This window comes from Cydia splendana, chromosome 2, assembly GCF_910591565.1.
Source record: "Cydia splendana chromosome 2, ilCydSple1.2, whole genome shotgun sequence".
NCBI classification, from domain to species: domain Eukaryota; kingdom Metazoa; phylum Arthropoda; class Insecta; order Lepidoptera; family Tortricidae; genus Cydia; species Cydia splendana.
In genome coordinates this window covers 17,759,278-17,787,021 of record NC_085961.1, presented here as the reverse complement: position 1 = coordinate 17,787,021, position 27,744 = coordinate 17,759,278, and the positions used below count along the sequence as shown (strand labels likewise).

At 36.9% G+C, this 27,744-nt stretch overlaps 2 protein-coding genes across 2 annotated transcripts in view; one reads left to right on the top strand and one right to left on the bottom strand.

Moving 5' to 3' along the window:
• The window catches only part of LOC134805022 (suppressor of lurcher protein 1), a 349,546-nt gene that overhangs the window by 165,654 nt on the left and 156,148 nt on the right, over positions 1 to 27,744 (top strand). Inside the window, exon 4 of the mRNA XM_063778313.1 lies at positions 11,294 to 11,474. Within this exon, the coding sequence (XP_063634383.1) occupies positions 11,294 to 11,474 (181 nt within the window). The remainder of the gene's footprint in view (positions 1 to 11,293; positions 11,475 to 27,744) is intronic.
• On the bottom strand, positions 12,615 to 26,478 carry LOC134805501 (myosin regulatory light chain, smooth muscle). The gene is made up of 6 exons (XM_063778795.1): positions 26,150 to 26,478; positions 25,110 to 25,213; positions 23,884 to 24,025; positions 21,348 to 21,467; positions 19,750 to 19,886; positions 12,615 to 12,830 (listed from the first exon to the last, which is right to left on the bottom strand). The coding sequence occupies exons 1-6, from the start codon at positions 26,180 to 26,182 to the stop codon at positions 12,659 to 12,661; spliced, it is 708 nt and encodes a 235-aa protein (XP_063634865.1). The 5' UTR covers positions 26,183 to 26,478; the 3' UTR covers positions 12,615 to 12,658.

The following is a 27,744-nucleotide window of genomic DNA, read 5'->3' as shown; positions in this document are numbered from 1 at the left end:
AGGTCGAGGTCTAGGTCTTGGTCCAGGTCCAAGTCCAGGCCCACGTCCGGGTTCAGGTCCAGATAAGAGCCCGGATCCGGGTCAGGTCTGGCTCCATGGCCAGCTCCGTCAAAATCGAAATTCGAAATCGCCAAACGTGTAGTCATTGAAGAGTTCTGTTCTGGTCATCATCAGCAGTTCTACTTCATCAAATGAGACAGTTTTTAATGTAAATTCTTGATTTTCTGATGAAAATACACAAATCTCTATACGGATGCCTTTAAGATTTGAGGAGTTCCCTCGATTCCTCATGGATACCATCATCAGACTTCGAGCTTGACAAAAATGTGGCTTAAAAACTTAACTTGCTTAACAAACATAACGAAGAGGACAAATCGCCAAACGTGAACCATGCGTCGTTGAAGAGTTCCGTTCTGATCATCATCAGCAGTTCCACTTCATCAAATGCGACAGTTTTTAATGTAAATTCTTGATTTTCTGATGAAAATACACAAATCTCTATACGCATGCCGTTAAGATTTGAGCAGTTCCCTCGATTCCTCACGGATACCTACCATCATCAGAACTCGAGCTTGACAAAAATGTGTCTTAAAAACTTAACTTGCTTGACAAACATAACGAAGAGGACAAATCGCCAAACGTGAACTATGCTTCGTTGAAGAGTTCCATTCTGATCATCATCAGCAGTTCCACTTCATCAAATGTCACTTTTTTGAATGTATATGCTTGATTTGTTGATAAAACACATAAATCACTATATGTATGCCTTTAAGATTTATTCTTTATTCTTTATTCAAACACTATGTATAAGTTTACAGCTCCAGCCAAGGCACTTATACTGTTAATTAGGTACATATGTTGTCAGTATCAGTCAGTATCATAAAATTAGTAGGTACACTTATTGTATTACACACTTATCTTTATAATTGAACATACATATTATGTATTACAAATAACATAGGTAGAGTTTAAAAAAATCCTGATACTACGTTGTAGGGACGGCCACTTGTCTGCGAATATGTCTGCGTTTTGGACTGTAGCTATGAAGTTATTTAGTAATTCTATTGCTCGGTACGTGGGTGCGTTTGAACCGTGATAGGTGCGAACATTTGGATATGCAAAAAGGTTTCTGGCTCTACGTGCGCTACGCACTACTGCAGCTATGTAGTTGTCTGGGGTAAAAATACGCATACGCTCCAGAACGGATGGGTTGTCAATACGATTTCTTAAAAGCAGACAATAGTGTAAGGCAAGCGTTTGCTTACGCCTTAGCTCGAGAGACTCTAACCCTACCATTCCCAATACAAAGGATGACGGAAATAAGTACGGGTAGTATCCGTAATACCTTTTGTAAAGATGTCTAGCAAATTTACGTTGGACGCGCTCGACTATTATGGTATATTTTGCTTCCCGAGGGTCCCATGCGATAGAATTGTACTCAAGCTTGCTGCGAACGTAGGCATTATAAATAATTATTGCGATTTTAGGGTCACGAAATTCAGAAGTCGTTCTAATAATGAACCCTAAAATTTTGTAGGCACTTTTGCAGATATTTATAATGTGTGAGTGCATGTTTAGCTTAGTGTCGAGTGTTAACCCTAGATCCTTTATTTCTGTTACTCGGTCAAGGGGAATGTTAGTAAGAGTATATGTCTGGAGGATATAATCTACAGACCGGCTAAAACTTATTACTTTGCGCTTAGATTCATTTAGGTACAAGCGGTTTGTTTTACTCCAGCTGTCAACCATGTTGATTGTTTGTTGCAGTACCGTACAGTCGGATGGATTTACGACCGGTTGAATTATTTTAAGATCATCCGCAAAGAATAGTGATTCCACGCCTGATATATTACTTGGCAGATCATTGACCATGATTAAGAAAAGAGTAGGCCCCAGAGTGCTACCTTGACTAACCCCGGAACGAGTGTAATACCTTTCAGATTGGTAAGAGTTTAATTGGACATATTGTGTGCGATTCCTGAGGTAGTCAGAGAAGAAAACAAGAAGTTGAGGGGTGAAACCTAAGGCTGACAGTTTGCATAGGAGAGTATCGTTGTCAACTAAGTCGAAAGCTTTCTTGAAGTCGAAATAAACAACATCAACTTGTCGTGCAGTATCCATTTGGCGCAAAACGCTATCAAAGAAGCAAATGTGGTTGGTAGTAGTGGATCGTGAAGCGCGGAATCCATGTTGACAATCTACTAATTTACGATTTATCTGATTAAGTAAGCAGTGGTTTAGAATGGTCTCAAACACTTTTCCAAACATGGACAATACAGCAATGGGCCTGAAGTTTGTGATATCGGAGGACTTACTTATCTTAGGAATTGGGGTCACTCTTGAGACCTTCCATTGGGATGGATATACGCCCAGCTTGAGTGATAGGTTGTATATGTGAAGTAACGAGTGTTCTAACAAGCATACACAGTCCTTGACTAGAAACGGGGGTATACCATCAGGCCCAGCTGACGACTTAGGTTTGAGTTTCCGAATTGCGGCTCTGATTTCTGAAATACTGATAGTTGGGATAGCAATCATAGATTCATTGTTGTTACCAGCCTCCAGTTCCGCTTTTTTGGGATCTAGTTGCGGAGCTTCAGGCTTGAATACGGAGCTGAAGAAGGACGCAAAAGCATCGACTGCTTCTTGATCAACGACTGTTTTACCTTTATATATGTATTCAGATATTATGTTTCTATTCTGTTGTTTACTTTTTACATATTTCCAAAATTCTTGAGGGTTTTTACTTATATTACATTCAATATCATGAAGATATTTTTTATAAGATTTGTTAATTAACTCCTTTACGAGAGACCTGTAGTATTTAAACATTTCGAGGTTAAATTGTAGGCCTAATGATTTAAATTTCTTTAAGTGATAGTATTTTAGTTCGATATATTTTTTGATTTCCGGTGTGTACCACGATGGATATGTATATACTTTAGTTTTGGGTAAACGTTTGGGCACAGTAACATTGAAAACGCCGTAGAGATTTTTGTAAAAAAACGTCTACCGCAGAATCAATGTTATTTGAATTAAGAACATCAGACCAGTCAATAGACTCTAGTTCTGTATACAAGGCAGGGAAATCAGCTTTAAAAAAATTCCATCCGGTCGGAGCATCACTATGTTCAACACTACGTGACGGTGAAGATAATGTGGTCCGTCTTGCATGTCCTCTTGGCAGGGTGACAGTCACTCCTAAAGGTGGGTGATATGGATCTATTGGTATCAACGGCTCGACATCGCTACCCACGCACACGTCACTGAGACTAGTTAAAACTAAATCCAAAATGCCTCCATATTCGTTACAAATTTTGTTTAATTGCCTAAGTTTGCAAAATTCGGTGAAACAGTTAAATTGGTCAACTACAGTTTTTGTGCATGAGGAGAGGTTGAAATCGCCAATAATAATGGATTTTATGGTAGAAAATGTACAAATTGCATTCTCAATACACGTTAGTACGCGAAGATACTGATCTCTATTATAATTTGGCGGTAGGTATGCTACACATATAAGAATTTTATTATTTTTAATATGAAGTATAACAAATAATATCTCCATGTCTAGTGTCAAGCCATCAATTTGCATTACTAACTGAGGTTTGTAAATATCTTTCACTGCTAGCAGAACTCCTCCCCATCCCGCGTCGCCTGCTCTATCCTTACGGAACACGGTGTAGTCCGACGGGAAGAGCTCAGCATCTTGTATCGAGCTAGTTAGAAATGTTTCAGTGAGCGCAAATATATCACAGGCACTTGCGAGGGCATTTCTATAAAAGAGCGAGGTTCGGCTACGTAGTCCCCTAACATTTTGGTATATTATTTGTATTCTAGTAAAGCGGTTTTTGTTATGTATTGTTTTTGTCTGCGTAATTTTTTCGAAAGGGCTGATTCCAAGGTTTGACACATACGTCTTTTGGCCAGTTATCAGGGATCATAATTCTATCTAACAGACTCGATGGCACAGTAAGCTTAAATGAAGCATATTGACCGCGGGATTTAAGACATTCAACTTTAAATGTGTCACAATCATAACCTGTAATAACTTTTAAATGATTTTTAACTACATCATCGGGGGTTCCCAACTTCACATAATATAGGTGAATTTGTCTCATCCATTCAGACGCTTGGAGTTGAGAAATGCAAGTGGTAGCACAGCCCCGTGTGATTCCCTTTAGTGACTTTCTATGGTCGTTAATTTCTGATAGGCCATTTTGGGTTGGATTTGTTTCGCGAGATGTTGATGGTACCTTAAGCGGTGCGGCAGGAGTAGTAGACACTTGATTGTCTTTGTTTTTGTTAGGTTTGGAATTGTTGTTTGTTCTTGCCTTGGGACTGGAGCGAATAACGGGCTGGACTGGTAGTAGGATAGGAGAAGCTGGTGCTGTGGTGGTGGTTACAGCGGCGGCGGCAGCGGCGTAGGATGGATAAGTATTGGTATTTGCGGTGGTGGTAGCAGAAGCGGCGACGGGAGCAGCAGGGGTGGAGGTGTAGGCAGGTGCAGATGTAACGACGGGAGCAGCAGGGGTGGAGGTGTAGGCAGGTGCAGATGTAGCGACGGGAGCAGCAGGGGTGGAGGTGTAGGTAAGGGCAGATGTAGCGACGGGAGCAGCAGGGGTGGAGGTGTAGGTAGGGGCAGATGTAGCGATGGGACCGGCAGTTGCAATGGGAGCATTGTGCTCACTTAGTCCTGTAACATTGTTGTGTAGTACGGCAGTAATCTTATTAATAAGTGTCGGGATTAATTCATCTGACACCCTCTTGCAAATTTTATCTATTAGACGTTCATTAAATGATTCTTCAATTTCCTGGCGTACAATAGATCGAATACTTTCAAAGTAAAGAATGTCGTCGCGGAAAGTCTCATTGCAATACTGCACACTAGTATTTAGTACATTTGGAGACCACTCTCGCCGTGTTGTGATGTTTCCAAACATGGAGTTATCTGCTTCGTAGATAGGAACAGAAGGAGCGATGGAAGTACTGGGATTCGGTATAGGAGTAATTGACTTCTTGGTTTTATTAACGATATTCGTCTTTCCATAATTTTGGTTACAGTGACGGCATTTCCAGTTACTTTTATTTTCTATGGTCATAAGGGTAAGGGGAGTTCCGGTTCCGGTGTCGTGAAAGAGAATACGTGCTGTCAAGTGCTCCGCAAATTAAAATCCTAATCTGGTGAAATAACGAACTATTGTCACAAAACTTTGAATAATCAACATCACAAACGTGTGAAGAATAAAGTGCCGTTATAATCTCAAGAAAATACGCGAAAATGAAGTGATTTCCGAGTGTTCGAAACCCGTTAAGAGGTTAGGAAACAAGATTGACACGAAGTGAACCATAAGTAACACCAATAGTACCAACATAACAAACTTCCGGCCACATTCGTTCGGAAACTGTCAAAACACTGCGCGTTTTGTTAACGCACGCAACATGGCAGTAGAAACGTCAAACCAAGAAATGTCAAAAGAGATGGAGCTATTGTTCACGAAAATAAAAGAGGAAATGAATAAACAAACAGAAATCATTACAGAAAACGTGAAAGCGAGCATCCTACGAAACGTGGATGATAAACTTTGCCCTATAATCGAAGAAAATAGAATTCTAAAATCAGAAATCGAGAAACTCAACGCAAAAATGAAGACCATCGAAACTTCGAACAAAAGAAACAATATAATTATCCACGGCGTAGAAGAAACAGAGCAAAACTCGCAAGACCTACTTAATAACTGCACACAAATGTTAAAAAATATAGATGTGGATATCAATTCAAGTGATATAGACAAATTGCACAGATTAGGAAGGAAAAAAGAAAACGGAAACTCAAGACCTATCCTTATAACTACAACAACGGCTCTTAAGAAAAAAGAAATACTAAGAAATAAGAGGAAAATGAGTAACAACACTTATATAACAGAAGACTTCACTAAAGAAACTCTTGAAAAAAGAAAACAACTCCAAGCTGAACTGAGGAAAGCACAAGAAGCTGGCAACTATGCGGTGATCAGAAACAACAGGGTTATTATCAAAGAAAAGAAGAAAAGTAATGACAAAAGAAGAAGATCCGAGTCCACATCACCAACACAAAACACTTCGAGCCAAGCCAACGCAGCAAAAATACACAAACCTGAAAAAAATGAAACAAACAACCAGGAAAAATCTCAAACAGTGGATAAGACTGCTGAACCAGAAAAGGCAGACGCCTTCTCTATAATGCGGGCATCCGCCTACCTGAGGTCAGAAAAAAGCACATATAGAGTATAGGAATTGCCCGACATCGGTAACGACAGTAACTATTCACAATGTAAGAAACAATATTACAAGATCCCCAACCCGGCTGGTCCCCGTGGGGAGATAGACCAAAACCCCCTAAGATCAAGATCAAGATCAAAACCAAAACAAACAAACAATACAAAAACAAACCTAAATAATTACATATATATTGCAACCCTAAATACAAGAACACTAAGAAGTCAAGAAGCCTTACAAGAACTGGAACACGCATTAGAAACAATTAACTGGGACATACTCGGTTTAAGTGAGGTTCGGAGATTGGGCCTTAATATAGAAGAACACGAAAAGTACATTTTTTTCCACTACGGAGAAACTGCAGGAATGTATGGTGTAGGCTTCATGATAAAAAGTACACTCAAAAAGGCAATTGAAGAATTCCTGGCAATTTCAGAAAGAATCGCTATCCTTAACATAACGCTACCTGGACATAAAACACCAACTTCAATATTACAGATCTATGCACCAACAGAAGTAGCAAGTAATGATATAAAAGAAAAGTTCTACGAAGACCTGAAATATGCACTAGATAAATCACACAAAAACATAATTCTAATGGGTGACTTCAATAGCCAGCTCGGTACAAGAAAAAAGAATGAAGATAATATCCTTGGGCCATACTCCACAGGCAAACGCAACAACAATGGACAACGACTAATAGACCTAGCATTGGAATACAACCTGCACATCATGAATAGTGTCTACAAAAAGAAACCAAACCGGAAGTGGACCTGGATATCACCAAACGGCTCCATAAGAAACGAAATTGATTTTATACTAACCAATAAACCCAAATGGTTCTTAGACGTATCTGTTATCAATCAACTTAACTTCAATACCAACCACAGAATGTTACAAGGTAAAATACACTCCAACTGCCCAAAAGAAAGTAGAAAAAATATAAAAACCGGCCAAAACCATCTCCCACAAATACTCCCAGAAAACATAATCCGAGACCTGGAAACTTCCCTCGAAAATATAGAACAACAACAAAGCCTCCAAGAAAAATATAATAAATTAGAATATGGATTACAACAAATAAACAAACAAATAAGTATTGCAAATAAACAGAAAGACAAAATTGGACCCCATGCTAGAAATCTTATAAATAAACGAAAATTACTTCTGGAAGACAGAAAAACTAATAGAGCTGCAATATCACAACTAAGCAAGCAAATTAACCTCAACATCAGGAAACACAAGAAGCAGATACAATCCGAAACATTCAAACTGCACCTGGAACAAACAGGAGGGACAGCAAAAGCAATGAAAGAAATGCAGGAATATAGTAACTGGATACCGAGCATGAGAAACAGAAGAACCAAAAAATTAGAAACAAAACGTAAGAATATCTCAAAAGCTGCCACACAATTCTACAAAGAACTATATGACTGCGAAGATACGACCCTCCCAAACTTAAAGTCACTATATCAACTCGACGAGGAGATAATACCACTAATTGAAGAAAATGAAGTTATTAAAGCTGTGTCAACTCAAAAAAATGGAAAAGCAACTGGCGAAGATCAAATCTCTAACGAACTTCTTAAATGTACTCTCCCAGCATCACTCAGAAGCATCGTCACGTTATTCAATGAGATCCTTCAGAAAGAAGAAATACCTAAACAATGGACTACCTCCACTATCATCCTACTACACAAGAAAGGCGACAGAAACGACGTTGGCAATTACAGGCCCATCAGCCTCATGTCAAACCTATACAAGATATTTTCCAAAATCATACTACAACGCATAGAAAAAGTGTTAGATGAAAACCAACCCAAGGAGCAAGCGGGTTTCAGAAAAGGCTTTGCAACAATAGACCATATTCATACCATTAAACAAATAATAGAAAAGAGCAATGAGTATGGTAAAAAATACTACCTAGCTTTTATAGATTACAGCAAGGCCTTCGACTCCCTACTCCACAGCTATATATGGGAAGCGTTGAAAATGCAAAACGTCCAGAACAAATATATAAGAATAATCAGCAACATATACAAATGCATAACAGCAAAAATAAAACTAGAAACAGTAGGCGAGGAATTCAAACTGAAAAAAGGAGTGAGACAAGGAGACCCACTGTCACCTAAATTGTTCTCAGCAACTTTAGAACAGGTATTCAGAAACCTGAACTGGAAAGAATATGGTTTAAAAATAGATGAAAGGTTGCTGAACCACTTGCGATTTGCTGATGATCTCATACTTCTCTCGGAAAACACAGATGACTTGCAGGAAATGCTTCACCAACTGTCTTATGAAAGCAGGAAAGTGGGACTGGAAATCAACACCGAAAAAACTAAACTTATGACAAATGGACAAAAAATTAAAATGTCAATAAACAACAACATAATAGAATATGTAAATGAATACACATATTTAGGACAGATAATTTCTCCAGAACACCAGAATGACAAGGAAACAGAAAACAGAGTGTGTATTGCATGGAAAAAATACTGGTCATGGAAAGAGGTTATGAAGAACCCGGAAATCCCACTAAAATGCAAAAGTAAATTGTTCAACTCTTGCATCCTCCCTAGCATGACATATGGTTGCCAAACGTGGGCCTTAACACAAAAAAATAGGAAATCCCTAGAAGTATGTCAACACAACATAGAGAGAAGTATTCTCAACATCAAAAAGAAAGACAAAATAAGACTAAGCACCATAAGAAAAAACACAAAATTAAGAGATGTATCCTATGTAACAGATAGCCTAAAATGGAAATGGACTGGACACATGCTCAGAGAGCCAGGACAAAAATGGTCAAAAATTGTTACAACCTGGTACCCCAAAGACGGGAAAAGGAAAAGAGGCAGACCTTACCGCAGATGGGAAGACGACATTAGAGCTATCGCTGGACCAACATGGACATGGACAAGAAGAGCAACTAACAGAGAGGAATGGAAGGTCTTAGGGGAGGCCTATGCCGGGAGGCAAGTCGACCGATGTCAACTCTAACAAAAATGACAACCAACCTTATTCTAAATCAAATTATAATAATAATAGTGTAATATGTTTGACTAGCATGACAAATTTGACAAATATTCAATAACATGACAAAACTGTACCATTTAAAAAAATTTAAGGTCGAAATAAAAGGCTATTTTATTTTATTTTATTTATTTTAAGGGTAAACCGTTTAAAACTTACGCCCATTTCTTCTAGACAGTCTAGGCAGTACCTGGAGTGGCAGGAACAACAATCCAGAAAATTTCTGTGGGTCACCGTGCTACATTTACTACACAGAACCATTATCGAATAGTATTTTAGGAAATTTATAAATATATATCAAAGAAAATACGTATATAATGAAGTAAAATAATGAAAATAAATTTTATTGACGTTGACGTTTATGACACGTTCTTTCTTTCTTCTTTCTTTGATTTGAGTAGTTCCCTCGATTCCTCATGAATCCCATCATCAGAACTGGGTTTTGATAAAAACGAGACCAATCTGTATGCATATACATACAATCAAAAAAATAATTTTCAAAATCGGTCCAGTAATGACGGTCCAGTATCAAGCATAAAAAAAAATCACAATCGAATCTCCTCCTTTTGAGATTTGGAAGTCGGTTAATAAATGAGGGCGCCATTTTCTACGTAGCTGTCACATTTTTGACGTAAAATGCTTACACATGGGAACAATTTATAGTCTGTCAAGCCATTTAAGATTAGTAGTTAAGATTGTAAATATGCATGCTTTTTTTTATGAAATAAACAGATTAAATTTTAAAATTTTTTTTTTTTTTTTATTTCCGTCAGTAGAAAAAAGCGGCTAAAAAATGTAGGCGCAAAGGGTTATCGTCCCATAGAAAATTTGAATATCGCGCCTTTTTCTACTGACAAACTTGTTTGACCGACTATAGTATGGAAATTTTAGAGTTCCATTTTATTTTATTTCTACTATTTTATGTCCCACTATAGGCGGCAATGGATCAAAAATCGCGTGGATATATTATATATAAGGTCTGTGGAGCCCTTAACTGATACAGTATCTGTGGTAAGCCGAAATATTTCCTGTCAAATGTCAAATACCTATATTATGTTTATTTTTATCGTGCTAATTATATCAAAATGGTAAATTTAAAAACGATATTATAAAAGTGCAAGCCGAGCACTTTCATTTGATACCAAACTCGACCATACTTTCTTGCAAAATGATGACCAGAATAGCAAGACCCCTCACAAATAGCTTTTTAGCCTTCTAAGCTCTTCTAGCTCAATAACCCCTTGATCGAGCCTGCTCATAATTTACCTAATGACTAAAATATAATACACGTTTACCCAATTTAATATAAATTAGAACAAATTTACTTAAGTTCTTGAGTATCAAACTATCCTCTGATAGTTCAGCTAAAAAACATCGAAATGCCGGGACGTGCCCCTAGCCAGCCGCGTGTCCCAAGTGGAATGTAAGAACTTCGTTCGCTTCGCTCGCTCGTTCGATTATACGCCATATAATCCGGTTAACTTCATTTGTTTCTTGAATAACTATAGCGGTAACAAAAGACAGAAAAAAAAAGCGGTGGTGGCCTAGCGGTAAGAGCGTGCGACTTGCAATCCGGAGGTCGCGGGTTCAAACCCCGGCTCGTACCAATGAGTTTTTCGGAACTTATGTACGAAATATCATTTGATATTTATACCAGTCGCTTTTCGGTGAAGGAAAACATCGTGAGGAAACCGGACTAATCCCAATATGGCCTAGTTTCCCCTCTGGGTTGGAAGGACAGATGGCAGTCGCTTTCGTAAAAACTAGTGCCTACGTCAAATCGTGGGATTAGTTGTCAAGCGGACCCCAGGCTTCCATGAGCCGTGGCAAAATGCCGGGATAACGCGAGGAAGAAGAAGAGGTAACAAAAGACAGAATTACTGAATTTTATAAAAAGCTGAAGCTTATAAAATGCGCAGAGGTCTATTTTGTGTAGGTACCTAGTTCATAATCATTTCCAATCTAAACTTTCTACGTATTAAGCCGTTTGTATTGTTGTCATCAGGCTGTACTTGCGTCCGCTTCACGTCGACGCTCGGCAAGGAGCGCGGCACGTTCAGCAGCCCGGACTACCCGCGCGCCTACCCGCCGCACCTCGACTGCGTGCTCTACACCTTCCTCGCCGCGCCGCACGAGATCGTCGAACTCGTCTTTACAGACTTCGACATCTACAAGGAACATCTTGAGTGAGTTCTCAGCTACTATTATGTATAATAGGTATATCATCTAATTTGTTTCAAATAATATTCCATAATTAGTTTCATAGGAAGGTTTAGGTTACGTTACTTCAAGCATTCATCCTGCGCTAAAGACACGTCAATAAGTCGCTAAATGGTAATCTTATAAAATGGATAGGCGCAGCGCATTATAAAAGTGGATTCTGAAACATCTTAGGTAGATTCAAAGTTTTAACTTTGAGGGGTTTTACGATCTAAAGCTAAAAGGCAACATGAATATTACATTAACGTAGGTAGGTATCTTATTAATGATTCTTTGAATTTATTTCAATCTTAGAAGTCTTAGAAAATTAAATATGTTTAAAGGGAGTTAGGACAGACGTCTTTTGGAAGTTAGTATTACTCAAGGGAACTTCTCAATTTCTTAATCCCTCTTCTCAATCCCGGTATATGTCATTTCTCTGCGACATATGTACAGCTCATTCCGATTTCCGGTGCCGGGCGTCAGACTGTCAAACTGTTCAGCATCTCCTGGTGGTCCTTTTGGTGGTGGTTAGTTATATTTATTTTCCTAACATTAATTGTTATTTTCGTGCAAAAAATGCGCAAGTAAGCATAACAGGTTAGCGCGTTATTATTTCACGGATTAGCAAAGCAATATTTTTGTTTTAATTCAGTAAATTCGGCTCATCGCGGCGTGATATCACGTTGTGCCGTTATTTTATTTAAGGTACCGGCTTTGAAGGCTAAGTATGTCTATACAGGGTGGAACATTTCGAGAGACTGAGCTGAAAGGATAGGGTTATCTAAGTGATCTACAATCGAGTTATTATAATCGTTAAGCTGGATTTAAAAGTAAAACAAAATAATTAAAAAGTTTTTTTTTTACATCAGGGACAACCCTACAAAGTTATTTGTACAATTTAAATTGGCATATGTCATGTCATTCAATAGGATCTACTTGCTAGGGTTGAAACATACAGATTTTCGCACTAATGTTAAACAAACTGTATCTCAAAAACGGTTAGAAATATTAACGTGATTAATAAGTGAAAAATAAAGTACGTAGCCTGAACAATTCCCAGTTTGCGTAAATTCTGTTCCACCCGATATATTGTTTGGATTCTGGCTTTAAATAAAATACAGTCATTCATTTCAATGACATTTGATGTCGTTTAATTCTCATAGAAAATTTACACCACCTCCTTTTTGTTAGCTTTTCGCAAGCCACAAAGTTGACTGCAGAAACGAACGTAGTCAATCATGGTGTTTCCGCCTATTTGTGTGGTAGGAGCGTCGTCCAGCGCGTAGTCAGCTTCCTTCTCCGTAAAGCGGTCGCCCCACGTCATAAGATCATGTCGAATCCTAAAAAAAAACTAAAATTATTTTGTCCGTCCGAGCAGGTTTTTCTTTTACATTATTAAAAAATATTTTAGATGTACATCATTCTTAACGTTTGAAACCAACCCAACCATTTTCATAATAACAACTAACTAATAGCATTTTCGTAAGTATTCTTATATTATAAAAAACTTATTAAACAGAGATATAATGTAATCATTGTTACACCGCGTGCACACTGTGTCTGAACTGAATTTTTTCTGAAGCAAGACATAAGACATCTTGAATTTACTTTACGACTTTTACGAGCATGTATACGACCAACAAATATTTTCATAACCTTTTTCTCGTCAAACTCCCCGAAATTATATGAAATCCTAAGGTAAGTACCCCTATTAACGAGGGGGTTAAGCAAGTTTTCCAAAAAGAGCCAAAGATTAAGCATAAACCGGCGGTGTATGGACCAAGACATATTTTTTTATGTTAGTTTGTTAGTTAAAGTTTATATTATTTTCGTTTTTGGCCTTGTTTTAGAAAATTATAAAGGAAAAAATAATTATCAAAACCAAAATGTCGAAATCGCGTATTACCGTCGTAATGGACCACTGTTACCCAAATAACGCGGATGTGGGTTCCTTTTTACGAGTGTGGATAACCCGTCGCATTTTTAGTTCCATAATTATGATAAATATTATTTATTTGACAATAATGGATAAAAAAATGGTATATTCAATACCTACGCTTTTCATATTATAAGACTTATTTAATTAATGAATTTAAAATAAAAATAGTTGGTTCCTTTAAGGCTAAAAACATCGGGGAGCAAGTGTGATGCTGTCGAAATTCTTGTTTAATTTATTACCTATCTACGTTAAATAAATAGGTACTTAGGCAAGTTGCGCCAAAACGTTCAAGCTATCACAATTATATTCTACACAATATACAAGATCTGTGTAAGTTAATGTTAATGTTGTATGTTTGTGTGTCTATTTTATTATTAAAATAACGTAAAATATATTTTTCTACTCCAGCACTTCTAATTGTCGATTAAATGACTGCCAGTGATATCTAAACTAAATTTAACCAACTAAATTTGAGGCGCGGTGCGTAGGGGGCCGTGTCCTTTGTCTATATGATCACAAATATCATAATAGCCAAGTGTTGTATTAAAAAAAAGTGCTACCTTCTAGGCAAAGATCTAAAAACCAATATTTACTTTGACTTTATATATCATTTTATGTTTGCTGCCATAGAAAAAAATATTAGGTAATTAGGTCTGAAAATTCTCGGGCCTGTCTTCGGCCCTTGAATTTTAAGAACCATTATTAGGGAGCGTTCAAGTATTACGTAACGCAATTTTTGTACTTTTTTGACCCCCCTCCCCCCCATGTAACGCGCCGTAACGTTTTTCTGTACACCCCCCCCCCCTCTAGTAAAACGTTACGTAACCACCAAGTGACCATTTTTTTTACCTAAAGGCCTCAATTATGTGGCGTAAAGTACCGGAAAGTCGCTAAAATACCTTTGTTATTGTTTTAATCGCGTTAATATAATTAATTAACATTTGAAATGTCTAAAATTTTGAGAAAAATCACGTTTTAAAAAATGCGTGAGAGAATCTCTCTACGCGACCGTTCTGAAGGGTTAAAAAACAATGTTACCTAACGCGTAGTTCAAACCCATCCCCCCCGCCCCTGTGACGCATCGTAACGTTTTACAAGATCCCCTCCCCCCCCAAATTCGTTACGTAATACTTGAACGCTCCCTTATGTACCTGGTATACAAAAGACTATCAAAAGTATTAGGTATTTTAAAAACTTTAATTTCGAAGCCATGAAAGTTTTGGGTGGGTCTGTATTAGGTTCTCATACAGCTTATTACCGAGTGATGTCTTTTCTAACCATCGTTAAACGGTTCAATTCAAATAATTTTAAAACTCATTTACGACTAATCAAAATAAATAGTTATCGTGTATTTTTTTAATACGATCAATATGGATGATTTCAAATATTACAAAACAATGGTTAAAATAAACTTTATAACCATACTTCTGTTTTTATATCAATACTTGAACGAGTTTCTCATATAAGGGTTTCTAAGAAAACGTCTGAGATGGTGTCTAAAATTGTAATCAAAATTAAGAGTTTTTGCATAGTTTTCATAACACGTTAATAGCTCTTTAGCTTTGTAGGTGGTTAAATATTTCAATAACATCAAAAGTCAAGGAAATGTGCATTTATATATGAATATAAAATCGCACGAATCTATAATACAGTTTCCGTTATTACCGAGGTATACCTCGAAATTAGGTGTCACACAAAGAAAATGGAACCTAACACCGAGGTTTTTAATTTCCTAGTTTTTTCCTATTGACGAGCAAATATCGCAAATAAAGTATTTGGGAAACATAAAGATAATAACTAAGAATCAATCTCAAGTCTTAGTCTGTCCATAATATTTACCATTATTACGCTAATCACTAAATAGAATACGCGTTTACTTACTTAAGGTGTTGCGTGTTAGTATGGAGCAACCAAATCTTGCGCTTCTGATGCGCTAGTTTCCGATTTTCGACTTTTTTGCGTGATATTTTCCTAGTAGTGTTATACTTATTCGACAGTCAAAAGATAAGGCTTTATCTCTGTGTTCTTAGATTCAAAGAAAGTTAATAAGCTTTCTTATTAAACGCTATTTTGTACATACCGCGGTAATGAATGCCAATTTTAATGGGGTCGTTAATAGGGGTACTTACCTTATCCGGTAGCGCCGTAAAATTCAGATTACACCGAAAATTTTAATAAACCTCTAGAGGATGACTTGAAGAATACGACTCGAGGTTTTAATAATGTTTAAAATATTTATTACACCAGTGGATCGCCCTTCTGTTTAATCCACAAGGTAGCTGAATTTGTAAGAAATTAGCAGTCAGTTTTTCTGTTTTATCCATAAATATTAAATTTTAAGAAAGTATAGGATTAAATGGAATCAAACTTTGCGAGAAAAATAAAATCCTTTGATAAACTGTTTATCAAAAATTAAATATTTATGGATAAAACAGAAAAACACATTACCTCAGATAACTAAGAAAGCCAACTAAAATAATAAGTTTTTGGCAAAAATTTCATTTTTGGTACAAGCTTTTATCGCTGACTGTACTTTTCTCACGACATACAACTAATACTCATCGAGACAATTCTAAAAACCCCTAACACAATTAGGTTGCTTTGTTTCATCACAGAGTTCCTATGGCCACCTCCTGTCTCCATCATCAGATCAGCTCGATGGTACCATAATATTGCATTGTCATCCGATTTATACATGCATGCGAATTTTCAGCTCAATCGGAAACCGGGAAGTGGATCAAATTTAACTTGCAAGATTTGATTACAGACAGACAGACAACGGGACAGGTGAAAGTAAATAAGTTTTTGGCAAAAATTTCATTTTTGGTACAAGCTTTTATCGCTGACTGTACTTTTCTTACGAAAGACAACTAATACTAATCGAGACAATTCTAAAAACCCCAAACACAATTAGGTTGCGTTGTTTCATCACAGAGTTCCTTTGGCCACCTCCTGTCTCCATCATCATTCATGTATTTCAGAAATGTACCATAGGTGAAGCAGACCTGATGTTAAAGTTCACAGACGCCAAGTGGAACTTCTCTCAAATAATCAGTTTCATTGATTTGGACGAACGTTTTGTAGTGGTAGAGACTTTTTGACACTTTAATGAAATGTAAGGGGTACACAAGTGTCATATGGGACGCACGCAGAGACAGCACCCACCAGGGAGTAGGTAAGGACTATTGACAGGTGACGAAATCTATGTAAAATGAACTACCCCATTGGGTGAAAGCGATGGACTAAGTACTGGTCTATGGGATATAAAACCAGCGCCTGCCTAGTAAAATAGTAAATACATGTACAATTTTTTTTCCGGCAGACGGTGGCTTGACAAGATGGGCCCCTACACAAGCGACAGCGATATCTAGGCTTCACCGGTGTGAGGGCTGAGGGTAGAGAGGTGTCACTGGATTTTAAACATGTAGCCAACTCGCCACTTTATAAGATATTGTTATTTATTTAAAACACACGTTTCGGGGCTAAATTACTTAAATTTAAATAAAATGAATTATTAGACATATAAATAATATATTATGATAGCAGACACATGTGGCTCATATAATTTCTTGGGGTTTCCTTAATATTATATTCCGCATACCGGAAAATGTAATTTAATCTTGATCCGTTTTGTTTATGGATCTCCAGGGGCGGACGTGAACGGTCCGCGGGCCAGGCCTTTTTGCGTCTATTAAACGATTATGCTCCTTTACCGCAATTCTTATTAAATTTTCTTATATAATAATAAGTATATGTGTAAGTTTATTATTTCATCGTATGTTAATTAGTGTTTATTTTGTAAATAGTAGTAATATTAGTTTTGTGATTATCAATTTAATTTTTCTATTATAAAACCTGCACCTAGTCTCTTTTTGACCCAGTGGTTGACTGGTAGAGAATGCCTTATGGCATTAAGTCCGCCATTTGTACTTATAATTTTATCTGCAATAATGTTTAAACAAATAATATTAAGTACGAGTATGTACGTTTAAGAAATTGATTTTTCATATCACCGTTTCTGAACGTTCACAGAATCATAAAGTTAACGACTTTTTAAAAGTTAACTCTGTAAATGATTTTGTAACTATTATTTATAGGTAAGTAGGTACTTAATAGTATTGGTAAGTAAATATTGAATGCAAGCATAGTATCTAAGCCTCATATGATTAATTCCTCTCGAACTTCGAAGGTGCTCTGAAACCTCAATTCCGTGGAGATTAGATAAGTTCGCCTATTCTCATAGTTCATGTCTAACTTAATGCTAAGTATAGTAAGTATCTACTGCTTATTAATTACTCTGGGGATGCTTGAATTGAATTTTATCTTTGAACATCGGTCGGAAGGAATTTCCTAAATGATTAAATGGCTACGTTAATACGAGTACAATGCCACACATAAACCACGCCATAAGGTGAATGTTAATTTTCATAACATAATACATATTTGTTACCAATATATCTGTGTATCTTTCTTGCACTCATAGATTGGTACGAGAAAGAATAAGATAGAGAAGAAGCAGGATAAATTAATATCAAACATAGACTTAACTAATATAAATCTCATAATCTAAATAGGAATGCCTCCAAATGATTAGTGGTTATTTGTCTGTAAAAATACAGTAAGTATTAGAATTTAAACTGTCAAAAACCTGTGTGATGTGTAAGTGCTTGAACAAAAATAAAAGTCAAAATTAAGGAAAGGGACAAACGATTATAAACGGTTTGTTAGATTTGTCAGACGTTTTTGACCACTCATCATGAGGTCTGTAACATCTTAACTGATGATTTAAGCAGCCTCTCTCGTGACTGTACAATCCAATGCGGGAACGACATTTGGGACGGCATTTGTGACAGCTGAAGTAGGGGGCATGTCGGCAACAACTTCTGGAGGATTGACGACCGGTCTGGCCTAGTGGGTAGTGACCCTGCCTATGAAGCCGATGGTCCCGGGTTCGAATCCCGGTAAGGGCATTTATTTGTATGATGATACAGATATTTGTTCCTGAGTCATGGTTGTTTTCTATGTATTTAAGTACTTATTTATACAATATTATATATATCGTTGTCTGAGTACCCACAACACAAGCCTTCTTGAGCTTACCGTGGGGCTTAGTCAATTTGTGTAAGAATGTCCCTATAATATTTATTTATTTTATTTATTTTTTATTTTATTGTGCCTCTTTGCGCGTTTTCAGGCTAGATGGTTCTAACCAAGCGCTGTAGTGGGTTTTGCATTGATATGGCCTCAATGTTCAAATTTAACAAGAATTTCATAAACAAGAGCAGGAAGTTGCCTATTTCCGGATTATTCTTTTGACAATAATTTCTTCTTTCAAGGACCTAAGGAATGTTTAGGTTTAGGTAACATTATTTCAGGTTATGATGATTTTCCTCGACATCTAACGTCTCATCTGATCTTTGTTAACTGCGTAAAAACCCGTTTTACGTGAAAGCGCGTTTTCCCTAGTTAAAACTAGTTTTCCTTATCGCCTTGGTGAAAATGCGTTTTCCCTTAAACGAGTTTTCACTAATAACGGGCTTTTACGGTAACACATTATGTACATAAGTATCCTGTCAACACAGTATACCATTTTATATCCTGAAACTGCATAGCCCCGCCGCTTTGCGTTGCCGCGGGAAATGACATTGTCAATAGTCATGCCCTTGATAAATAAATACTTCGCTTCGCATGTTAAAAAAATATTTAATGTTTGCTCACCTCAATGATACATAAAGGATATTGTTTACTTTGAAAATGCCTGGAATAATTCGCCTCTATGAAGACAAAATGTCATCAAAGAAATTCAAATACGGCGTGGAGGTTCATTATTTTTTAAACAAACGAGTCTCTTTGAAAGCTGCAACTCGTAAACTTGTTATTCATTCAGGCCATGTTCGTTTACGTCATGTTCTTGTTCACGTAGGAAACGTGCTTTTAAATTCTCAGTTTCAATTTGATTGCAAATAGAATTTCTGATTGATTCCTATCGATCGGTGCTTCGTTGCTCAAGTAATTGTATTATTCATTTCTTATTTATTCACCAAATTATTGCTGTATTTCTTTAACTGTATTTGACGTAGGCACTTGTTTTTACTATGGTTTAAATTAAATTAAGAAACTCTAAAACCGTCAGCTATCATAAAAAGACAATTTATTAAACTATACGACCGGGAAAAAAATATAATGTCTATCAGAATGTACGTTGGATGTAGATTGGAACATGTAAGGTGCAAACTCCAGTAGGTAAATGTCATATTAATATCTACAGATTGTTTAAATCACACATGACTACTTACATTTTAGCGTGCATTCTTTATTACCTTTCTTCAGAAATGTATCCTGAATTATTTCTATCCCAACGTGAGAGAGCCGCTACCAATGTTTCCTCCGAGTCCAGTTCCAGTGTTCGATACCCGAGCAGATTGACGAAGCCGTCGAAATCGAGAGGGTTGGGTGCCTATATAGTTACAAGAGGTTTAAATAGACGAGGTTAGACAGCACAAACAGTATATCTTATTGATCATACCTTGTAGAATTTTTATATCGAATTACATAATTTTGATATTGGAATGTAAGCTTAAATTGGCCTCCTGTCTATCATCCGCCTACATGTATAAGTAATCTATATATATTCGCGTCTTTAACTATCGCCTAAACTACTTAACCGATTAGGATGAAATTCAAAATTAAGGAAGTAAACCCTAGGTATCACATTGGCATTGACTTAGGTTACTTTACTTTTTAATAACGGCGAACGACATAAACCACTAAGTATACTTATACAAGTATTATAGATAGAACGGTCCTGTGTAAGGGATTTCCACATGGATACATTTTTCATTTGGGTCGCGCAAACATCAAACTAAGATCCAAGCCGGCTTTAAGAAAGGTTTTGCCGAAACCCAAACTAAGAAAGCACGTGAAATTCAAGAACCCCTGCTGACGCGGTGGCTTCGCTTGACATGCGCTTACGTGGCGCGGGGTTTTACTGTAACAATGCTTCTTTTCAAATTTAAATTAATTTTTAAACTTTTTGTAATTAATTTGTGTTCATTCAATTTTTTCTTACGACGATAAACACTACGTAATCGTAACGTAATCATCGATTCATTGAAAATGTATTATAAATCGAACTAAAGACACACTTGAAGAGATAAAATGAATTAATTTGAAAGATCTATGTTTCAAGGCTCCTTTAATCTTACCCAAGCATTCATACTACCTAGCATTCATACTGCTACACACTCAATTCAGGTATCTACCTACCTGAATTGAGTGTGTAGCATGTTGATAAGTAATTAATTGCCTCCTAATGGATTTTCATGTATGCTTACTAGGTTGTGGGTTTGGTATGGTTTGGTTTATGCATAGAGGCTATAAGTGTTTGTTTGAAACGTAGTTCGTAGATAAGATAATTTAATTACAGTACAACAAGAAGCAGAAATTATATAATACTAACTAAATTGGTTTATAACTTTATACCTGGTAACACCAGATTACTTGTCAAATTTAAATGTGAAAACAATCGAATAGATACGAGTATTGTTGCATTCACCAGTACGCGGCTACCGCCAGTTTGACACTGACATATTCGCTAGGTAACGTATCCGTAACTTACTTTCTATGCATCTCGCTCGTAATGGCATATTTAGTGCGACCGATATGTATAGAAAGTTAATTATTACTTCTGAGTAATATTTAACCAATGAACTAAGTTTGACACAAATGTAACTTACAATATATAACATAATGAAGTTGCCTGTTTACACTCAGTATTTTTACTGTTTCTAATCGGACTTTATCATGACATGCTCTTGTGCATGTTTTCATATAATTTTAATTGGGCCACCGTCGTCACAGTGTTCGAGTAGAATTTTTGAACAACCAAACTAATATTAACTTAACTAATAACACAAACCTCAGACAACATGCCGCGCACATCTTTATCATCCACACCCTCCCCCAGGCTAACGAGAGTGCCCCGCAGGTCACTGTGGTCGATGCAGCCGTCGCCGTCCAAATCGAACAACAGAAACGCCTGCGAGAACACATCGCCAATGTTAAATTTGAATAGCATACCGAACATTCTACGAGGGAATAATAGTTTACAGAATTTTAAATACATCGCAAATTAACCACAGACACACAGTGAGTGAAGTTTTTTTTATCAAACACTAGCGACCCACCCCGGCTTCGCACGGGTTAACAAATTATACAATTCTACCTTCCTCAAGAATCACTCTATTATTAGGTGAAAACCGCATGAAAATCTGTTCAGTAGTTCTTGAGTTATACCACCAAACACACAAACAGCAGACAGACGCGGCGGGGGACTTTGTTTTATGAGGTGATATCATAGTGTTTTTTTTTTTTATTATATTTTATTTGTGTGCGGTTAACACAGCGATGATTGTATGGCTGCAATTTAGCAAGGGTAAGAAAACTAGAACCAAAAAATACATAATTCATACTTTAGACATATTATTGTGTTAAACGGGCAACGGAACCCTATACACCAGTGCCGACATACTCTTAGCTGGTTTTTCCAAATAGGTTAAAATTATCAAATTCTCAACTAAACTGCTGCAGGAAAATTACGCTGCAGCAACTAAAAAGGTTAACTGCAGCTACAAAGAGCTGAAATAAAGTTTTTAACGCATTTAACATGGGAATCGAGCGCTTTATATGCAGCGTGTAAGAGTTAAGTAACGTGTAAGTACTCGTACATGTAGTGAGGACTTTTTTACTTGAAGAAAACGGCTGGCTGAATGTATCTACTCTCAGCCGTTTCCAGGAAAGTAATATGTCCCTTTATTGGGTGGACCATGAAGCCCAATACAATACAATTATAATTAAAGCACATTATAAAGATTATATGTAAATTCTGATACGATACTGTTTACCAAAAAGGTCCCAAAAAAATCAACATGACAGTCATGTTTTGTTTCTATGATCCGATATTTTCCAGACAACATTCGAGCACAGCACACACAGCTTTCAACTCTTATTAGTCTTATATCTGGGAGACCGAGCTTACACAACATATTTAAACTCAAAAATGCGCGTTTTCCCAGAGATAAGACCTAGCTAGATCGATTTTTCGACCCCAAAAACCCCTATGTAGCAAATTTCATCGAAATCGTTGGAGCCGTTTTTGAGATCCCCGAAATTATATATGTCGGACCCTGACACCAGAAAGACGTATTGCAGCGTTATAGTTCATTATTTTAGACGCCTGTATAAAATCGATTAGCAATGTTGAGCTACGTATTATGTGTAGAGAGTAACTCCGTCTATTGGCGCATGGTTGAAATAAAGTTGCGTAGAGAGTAACGCCATCTATTGGCGTGTTGTTGAACTGAGATGACAGGTAGAAGGCTTTGGAACGTCGAGAGGTTTCTCTCGAGTGAGCGTAGGCACGAGTTGGCGTTTTTGTCGGTATGTTGGTAGACTGGTCGAGCAGGTTTGCCAACTTGACTGAGGCGGGAGCGGAGAGGCTCCGCCGCTGGTAGTTCTTCTTGATCGGACCGCGCTAGAGATCGGACGTTCTCGTTAGCCAACCTCGTGCCTAACTCGCTACGTTCCTGAAGGATTATTCTGATAGCTTATAGACTCCCGCGTTGTTTAACCATTTAGCTAAGTGTTTTATTTCAAGTGTTATTTTGATTTCTTATGTTTCATTAGAAGCTTACTTTTGTGAAATAAAGAAAGGATGTGTTATGTGTTGTTTTGAAAAGATTTGTCCCTCTGAGTTTGTTGCCGGTCTCATATAGGGCTAAATCTTCTCATGTTAGAGGCGTAGGGTTGGAGCCGGCCTAGCTTGACTTGAATAAAGATTTGAACGGTTTCATGTGATCTTTTCATTCTCAATTTAACCAGTCAACATTCTAATAGCAATTAGTTCTTTTCATCATTTAGTTCTGAAGTATAGTAGGCACTAGTATAGTTAGCGAGTCCTAATGTTTATTTCATGCACTGGTAGCAATGGTAGCATACTGGTTTAGCTGTGAAGTAATACATTATCGTACTACCCCCACGCGCCCACCACCTTTGAGACCCTCGGTACTCGCATATAAATAAATAAGTAAACAAGAATTGCTCGTTTAAAGGTATAAGATACATGTGTTAACTCGGGGCTAGGTCATAAGATCACTCATCATTGGCCACAGCATCTTTGCAGATGATAGTTGCAGCGACTAAAGAAGGTATTTTGAGGATATAAGATCACTAAAGTGATGCTTATTATTAAAAAGGTTGACCTTAAGAGGCTCGATATTAGACATGACATTGAACCTCTTTAAAATAATACAGGGTTTGCAATAAGCAAATTCATAAATATACCTAAATAAACTTTAATTAAGCATTTATAGTTCGTGCCCCGAGTTAGCACACGTATGCTTATTGGCTGCTTTAAATACTTGAGAGCAGTAAATGTACCTATAAACGAACCGTACCTCCTTGAGCTCGAACAGTTTAGCCTCGTCCATCTCGGCGAGGACGTTGGGCGGCACACAAAGGGATTCCCGTGCCTTGGACGCAGAGCGAGACCGCGGTGGCGGGGACAGCGTGTCGCCAGCACTCTCCGATAGTATGGACCTGGACACATCCATTGCTCAATTTTTATAAAAATAATAAAATGATCCCATGCAGTAAAATAACTTTCGATTTCAGAAACTCAGTGAAAATTTATGTAATTAAATTACTCATTTAGGCTATACTTTTCGAGGTGAATATGTAAGTCAAACTGAACAGGGCCACAGAAAGATTCTGTTGGCCCAATATTAAATAAAATCGATATAAAATGCTGTCGGCCATCGATTAGTCGATGTTTGTTGTATTCCAGGCAATTTTTTCCTTGGATTTGGGGTAATTTTTATAGTCATTAGGCAGGTAATCTTTTAAATATAAATATGTACCTAATCAGCAACAGTAGAGTGACAAGGGTTTAATAAAATTGTTAAATATTTTTAAGAGGTACAATCAACTGTACTGCAGGTACAATCAAAAATTAAAAAACTCTCGTAAATAATATTTACCTACATACTATGAAACAAATACTCATACAAGCCTAACGAAAAGCATCGAAACCTTTGTAGTTGGTTTCTAAACTTTTAACGGTAATATTAAAAAAGTGTGTAGGCGAGGCTATTTCAATCGGCTCTCAATAAAAACATTTACAACAAAATGAAAATGGCGTCTTTTGCAAAGCCGTAGCCCGGGCGGAAATTAAGAATATCCTTTACGTTGAGCGTTTATAGGGCGCCCGAGCAGGCTTTCCATTAAATTACAATCGTTATTTAATAGTATTTCTTCATTTACTTTTAATTAATTTTTTACTTATATTTTCCAACTCTTTTCATAGAAATGCACCATTGAATTTTAAACTTGAAGAGAAGGAAAGATTTAATACCTATATTATACTAACTATAATTAGCTTTTGGAGTACCTAATAACAGTTCATATGAATCTACGGGCCTGTCAACTTTAAGTGTCAAGTAGGTTGTTGTGTAGTTTTAAATATAAATAGCAAAACCACAACAAGGGTCACATGATAATTGTAAAATTGTAAGAGCAAAACTCCCATTCCTACTTTCCTGCATTCACATAAAACAGTTAATAAATTCCAGCTCCTTATAATGTCTGTCTCATTTCGAGCTAGTTTTATTACACTGCAACTTACTCGGTGCCTGTCGCCGCGGACTGAAGGAGGTTCTCTTTGAATTTCTTTATTTCGTCCCGCGACTCGTCGGGCCGACTGCGGCGCCGCTCGCCTTTGGGCTTGTTCTTAAAAAACATAATGAACTTATTATATCACTGCTGGCAATTCGTAAAACGTTGAAGCACTCTATTTTGAAGCAATAAAACGTTTCAACTTTTAGAACTTAATTTCTCTTTTGCAGACGGTAATTTAGCAGATAACGGGTACGAGTCGTAGCCAATTTTCAGTTAAAAACTTGAAATTTATGTAATCCGAATAAATTTAATGGAAGAGTTTATCTCCATTAACTTAGTAGGTAGATTTTTTAAGTTATAAGTGCGAGCTACTAACTGCGACGGCATCGTTCATTCATTCATTCATTCGTTTCACCACGGTGACAGATGCGACAATTATAAAATCTCACTGTTGCTGACGTCACAGTCATCCATGGGCTACGGTTACCGCTTACCATCGGGCGGGCCATATTCCTGTTTGCCACCATCATTGTATTATTTAAAAGAACTTTATTATATGTGCAATTCTGTTGCGAAGTTTATGATGATGATGATGATGACAATTGTCACAAGATTTAAGTAAATAAAAAAACTTTCGGTAATTCTTGACAGGAAATGAGTTCTGTGTCGGAATTTCGTGACAATTGTTGTGTTTTTTGTGACAATTGTCATTAGCTTCGCAAAATAAGTACTTATTTATTGGCGATATAATGGATTTTTTTTAAATTGATATGTTGGTGGCAAACAAGCACACCGCTAATGGAGGCCTGTGACGTCAGTAACAGTGATGTCGACAATGGTCGCACCTGTCACCGTGGTGAAATAGGCCAGGATTAATTGACAAATGATTGAAGGTAAATATTTGATTCGTAGTCGTTATCCGGTGAGCGATTAATTATCCGACTCGACCTCGACTCAAAATTATAATAATTATGTATTAAATTATATAGCTTATTTACCGACTATCAAAGAAAGAAAGTAATAATACATCGAACAAGAAAAACTTACTTCTTGTTTCACTTCGTTGTTTTGCTCTTTCATCTCCGTAGTCCGAAACTATCCTATTTCTTCGATATCTCGTATTTCTTAAAACGCCCGTCCAAATGCACGTTTTCTCACGACTGAGCAGCGCACTGGAGAAGTTATTGCAAGTGGTGAATTTGCGGAGATTTGGATGGCATTTTCGCCCACGAACATAATTTATTTATTTCAGTCAGTTGCACGCTGATTACGAGATTAGTCGAGATGTTTACTCAAACTAATTAATCTTTGGACCGAAACTGTTGTGAGATTTCCAGGTCGGCAACTTGTTCGTGCCCCGTTTACACGTTTCCACTCGCTTGGCGTCGGGCAGCTGTAAATTGTTGATGTTGAACCCTCTGTTTGTTTGGCAAATATGCTCACTTCACAAAATATTGACTTCCTTTATGGCATTAATAACTTTTGAAGAGTATGGGCGTTTTAGCCATATTTGATTTTATTGTTATCTTTAGTCGTTTAATATCTTGGGTTAGGTTATTTATATTATGAATATAAAAGTAAAATATAAAAACACTTACAAAACAATAAAAAAATGCATATTATTTTCATTTATTTATTTTTCTTTTTAATTTAAAGCTCAATAACATAATGTACTTAGGACCAATATAAATGGGTATTCGCACACATATCCCTTAAAGAAAATTACTTATTTCTATTTTTACTAGGTGTTGTCGAGGAAGTTACTGTCGTACTTTACATACGAAAAATCATCAGTTAACTATTAAGTATTTTCATTTACTATGTAATTTTAATCAAGAAAATTTAGCTAACTTTTTTACTATCATGACCTATACGAATACAGGCGTCGTATAGCATAATAAAATACAAGGATAACATGGGTCTCAATAAGGAAAACCCTTTATTCACTACTCATGTCAATATTCACACTGGAGAGCGTGACTATGAATGTATAAATACTTAAACAATTACGTATATCAATATTAACCCTTTTGTAATATACGGCTTATCGAGCGTTAGCGATGGTTTACCCCGAAGCTTGGATTAACCATGATTACCACAGATTGGGTCGGACGTATGGAGCTGTACTCTCAGCCAAGGCGTCGTTTGCAGCATAACTGAGAAGAACGTATGCTAAGCAAATTGCTTTAACGCATTCACTGTCAGGGGGCGTGGCCTAGGAACAAACTTGTATGACGGTGGACGCACATGTGCGTCGGGGGCAGTGAATGTGGTAAGAAGCAGGAATTAAGTATGTATGGGATGAAGTACATTTTGTAACATTGTATTTGGTGATAAACGATTTTAAACTAGTTTCGCTATTTAAATTGACCATGATTTTTTTTTCTTAATTTCAGTGATCTTACAAACTGAAAATAGATGTCATATACGAAAGAAAAAGTGACGAAGCCTTCCAGTGGTGGAGGCCGGATTTGAACCGTCTTTAGCTATCGCGACTAGTTTTCAGGCCATCCATTTTCAGTTTATAATTTTATAAAGTTTATTAATTATATAATATAGTAGTGTGACTACTTTAAAAACACAGATCAAAATATTTGATAAAATGAATAAAGTTGTTTATTGAACTTATTGGCAAAAAGCAT